The sequence below is a fragment of the Limulus polyphemus genome, unplaced genomic scaffold, assembly GCF_000517525.1.
Source record: "Limulus polyphemus unplaced genomic scaffold, Limulus_polyphemus-2.1.2 Scaffold7211, whole genome shotgun sequence".
In the NCBI taxonomy this organism is placed as follows: Eukaryota; Metazoa; Arthropoda; class Merostomata; order Xiphosura; family Limulidae; genus Limulus; species Limulus polyphemus.
Window position 1 is genome coordinate 26,995 of NW_013672821.1, and position 4,665 is coordinate 31,659.

Genomic DNA, 4,665 nt, shown 5'->3' on the forward strand with positions numbered 1-4,665 from the left:
GCAGACGTCATCCATACACTCGGTGTTTCCACTAGTAAGTCCTACTAATCAGGTACAGACGTCATCCATACACTCGGTGTTTCACTGATTAGTCCTACTAATCAGGTACAGACGTCATCCATACACTCGGTGTTTTCACCGATTAGTCCTACTAATCAAGTACAGCCGTCATCCATACACTCGGTGTTTCACTGATTAGTCCTACTAATCAGGTACAGACGTCATCCATACACCCGGTGTTTCCACTGATTAGTCCTACTAATCAGGTACAGACGTCATCCATAAACTCGGTGTTTCCACTAGTAAGTCCTACTAATCAGGTACAGACGTCATCCATACACTCGGTGTTTCCACTAGTAAGTCCTACTAATCAGGTACAGACGTCATCCATACACTCGGTGTTTCCACTAGTAAGTCCTACTAATCAGGTACAGACGTCATCCATACACTCGGTGTTTCCACTGATTAGTCCTACTAATCAGGTACAGACGTCATCCATACACTCGGTGTTTCCACTAGTAAGTCCTACTAATCAGGTACAGACGTCATCCATACACTCGGTGTTTCCACTAGTAAGTCCTACTAATCAGGTACAGACGTCATCCATACACTCGGTGTTTCCACAAGTAAGTCCTACTAATCAGGTACAGACGTCATCCATACACTCGGTGTTTCCACAAGTAAGTCCTACTAATCAGGTACAGACGTCATCCATACACTCGGTGTTTCCACTAGTAAGTCCTTCTATTCAGGTAAAGATATCATACCAAACACAGTATTTTCTCTGCTATTGTATCCCTCTGCCTACACAAGTATTCTGTTGTGAAATATTCACTGTTTATCTCCAAATATCGACTTCATCAAATCTCCCCCCCCCTTCAAATTTTGTCAAGATATTTTGATCGACTTCATTAGGTTGAACGGAAGATTTATCACCCTAAAGGAAAAGTCCTATATTGAAGTTTTTCGTGAAACTAATACTCAGAAATTTAAGTCAAAGTCTGTCAAACGATCTCACTATTTAGAAATTTATACAATTATTATTTTTCTCGAGTTTCTGTTTCGAAAAACGCGTTTAATAGCTTTCGTGAGAACAGAAAGAAACAGCTGTTGGTATTTTCAGGGAAGTGATTTCATATCAGATTAATTAAACACTCGTAAACAGTCTGTTTCTGGCCCATGAGGCTTCTAACGAGAGCGGCGACATTAATACAGTCACGTATACGAAAATGCTGAGCAATCGTAGTGAATTCCAAGAAGAAAAACAACAAAGAGCACCTGCTTGTTTCCATAAAAACTCCAGCAGTTCGAGTAAGATTAAATCAAGCGACCGTAATTCGCTGGTAAGTTTTCAGACAATTTCCTGGTTGTTTTCCGGGCTTAACAAATGACGTAATGATAGGAAATGTAGTGGCGCCAAGCAGTCTGGTAATCGCACGTGAAGGTCAGCAGGAACTCGTGGAAAAATGTGTTGCGTACTGGCACTCGGATTTCAGTTAAAAACTAGAAATAACTACATATCTCTAAATTCTTTTATAACCTACATTCTTTCCAAGGAATTATCTATAAAAAAAAAATCATTTCCAAATATTTGTGTTTTAAAATAATATTTGATCATACTTTTAAATACTGTTTAAGATCGAGATATATCTTTCAGCTGTTTACAGTTTATACCTGTACAATTAACAAAAGTGTTCTTAAACTGTTTACAGTTTATACCTGTACAATTAACAAAAGTGTTCTCAAACTGTTTACAGTTTATACCTGTACAATTAACAAAGGTGTTCTCAAACTGTTTACAGTTTATACCTGTATAATTAACAAAGGTGTTCTCAAACTGTTTATAGTTTATACGTATACAATTAACAAAGGTGTTCTCAAACTGTTTATAGTTTATACCTGTACAATTAACAAAGGTGTTCTCAAACTGTTTATAGTTTATACCTGTACAATTAACAAACTGTAAACAGTTTGAGAACACCTTTATACATGTACAATTAACAAAGGTGTTCTCAAACTGTTTACAGTTTATACATGTACAATTAACAAAGGTGTTCTCAAACTGTTTATAGTTTATACATGTACAATTAACAAAAGTGTTCTCAAACTTTTACAGTTTATACCTGTACAATTAACAAAAGTGTTCTCAATCTGTTTACAGTTTATACATGTACAATTAACAAAGGTGTTCTCAAACTGTTTACAGTTTATACATATACAATTAACAAAAGTGTTCTCAAACTGTTTATTGTTTATACATGTACAATTAACAAAGGTGTTCTCAAACTGTTTACAGTTTATACATATACAATTAACAAAAGTGTTCTCAAACTGTTTATTGTTTATACATGTACAATTAACAAAAGTGTTCTCAAACTGTTTACAGTTTATACCAAAGATGGCCAGCTAGAGTCAGGATGCCTGAAGAAAAGCTATAAAGGTTAGGTTTGCCAAAGATAACCAGCTGGCGTCAAGATACCTGAGAGAAAGCTATAAAGGTTAGGTTTGCCAAAGATAACCAGGTGGCGTCAAGATACCTGAGAGAAAGCTATAAAGTTTAGGTTTGCCAAAGATAACCAGCTGGAGTCAAGATACCTGAGAGAAAGCTATAAAAGTTAGGTTTGCCAAAGATAACCAGCTGGAGTCAAGATACCTGAGAGAAAGCTATAAAAGTTAGGTTTGCCAAAGAGAACCAGCTGGAGTCAAGATGCCACAGGGAAAACTATAAGGGTTAGGTTTGCCAAAGATGCCACAGGGAAAGCTATAAAGGTTAGGTTTGCCGAAGATAACCAGCTAAAGACAAGATGCCTGAAGGATAGCTTTTAGGGTTAGGATTGCCAAAGATGGCCAGCTAGAGTGAGGATGCCTGAAGAAAAGCTATAAAGGTTAGGTTTGTCAAAGATGGCCAGCTGGAGTCAGGACGCCACAGGGAAAACTATAAAGGTTAGGTTTGCCAAAGATGGCCAGCTAGAGTCAGGATGCCTGAAGAAAAGCTATAAAGGTTAGGTTAGGTTTGTCAAAGATGGCCAGCTGGAGTCAAGATACCTGAGAGAAAGCTATAAAGGTTAGGTTAGGTTAGGTTTGTCAAAGATGGCTAGCTGGAGTCAGGATGCCTGAAGAAAAGCTATAAAGGTTAGGTTAGGTTTGTCATAGATGGCCAGCTGAAGTCAAGATGCCTGAAGAAAAGCAATAAAGGTTAGGTTAGGTTTGTCAAAGATGGCCAGCTGGAGTCAAGATGCCTGTAAGAAAGGATCTCATAGATTTTCAGGGAGGAATGATTAATGGATACTACGTTCTAAACATTTCATTCCACCTATTGATAACGAATCCTGCGTGATTAGTGTTTAGATGTTATGGAAGATAGATCGGATGTGTGTTGTGAATATATAACATTGAAATCCATGAGTGATAACTTTTCACATCTGCTGAGCCTTGGGATTGCAGGACTAGCTGCAACCCATACGCCATTCATTACAGTTGCCACTGCAGATGGAGTTACATTGGGTAAAATAGTGTATCTTTTACCATGGTAACGGCCTGTACATTATCGCGCGCCCCAGCCACTGTTGGTTTGAGACAAATAACACTTTAAAGCTACGCTGACATACATACAATTGAGTTGTTTTGGTCTGAAATTTCATTGTACTCGTAGCTGATCTGAGAGGGGAGTGGCGATCTATTCCGCCATACGACCAATGTTACTGTATAAGTCAAACCTATTAAAAATGTTACACCAAGATCGAAACACAAACACACACAGTTTTTCTAATGTCTCTAAGTAGCGTATGTTGTGAGAATAACAGTTATTGTAATTGTTTTATATAAATATGTGTATATTTGTCTTTTCTCTCTCAGCGGGATATTGTTGGCTTAAAGTTAACAAGAATGGACGTTGCACGACATTTTTCGGGGGGAACGTTTCCCGTCAGGATTGTTGCTCAGACAGCAGAGCCAACACAGCCTGGACACCACAGGACTTATCATCGGGTCAGCTGTTTTATTGGACGGTTTTTGGAGGAGGTGTGCCATGTCAGCCTTGTAAAGGTCAGCTTCTGATAGCAAAGTGAAACGTTATTGTAAGCCAAAAGGTCGATAAGCGAAAAGAAACTGTGGGATTCTTGGCCAGCGGAATCAATGTTCTATCCATCTGTTCGCTTACAATAACGTTTCTTAGAATGTGTACTTTCATTCATTCATAATATGATCTTCATATAGTCAAGAAACGATATATACAACAATAGATTACATGTAACTTATTTTACACCGAAACACATATCTAACTCGTTTGGAGTTGGAAAAGAAAACTTTATTGTTAGAGCTAGTGGTGATGACCATTAAAAACATGGTATAAATATCGAAATCAAACGAAATTAATGTTCACAAAAGTAAAGTTCTTTACCATTAAACACGAGGAATTAACGGTAGAAAGAGGTTAAAGTAAGTATGAAAGGAAAGTTCTTTACCATTAAACACGAGGTATTAACAGTATAAGAAGGTTAATGTAAGTATGAAATGAAAGTTCTTTACCATTAAACACGAGGAATTAACGGTATAAAGAGGTTAAAGTAAGTATGAAAGGAAAGTTCTTTACCATTAAACACGAGGTATTAACGGTAGAAAGAGGTTAAAGTATGTATGAAAGGAAAGTTCTTTACCATTAAACAC

The 4,665-nt window shown here is 37.4% G+C and overlaps 1 protein-coding gene across 1 annotated transcript in view; it reads left to right on the forward strand.

Moving 5' to 3' along the window:
* The window catches only part of LOC106474428 (follistatin-like), a 31,925-nt gene that overhangs the window by 13,985 nt on the left and 13,275 nt on the right, over positions 1-4,665 (forward strand). Inside the window, exon 2 of the mRNA XM_013935120.2 lies at positions 3,856-4,044. Coding sequence (XP_013790574.2) covers positions 3,856-4,044 — 189 coding nt within the window. The remainder of the gene's footprint in view (positions 1-3,855; positions 4,045-4,665) is intronic.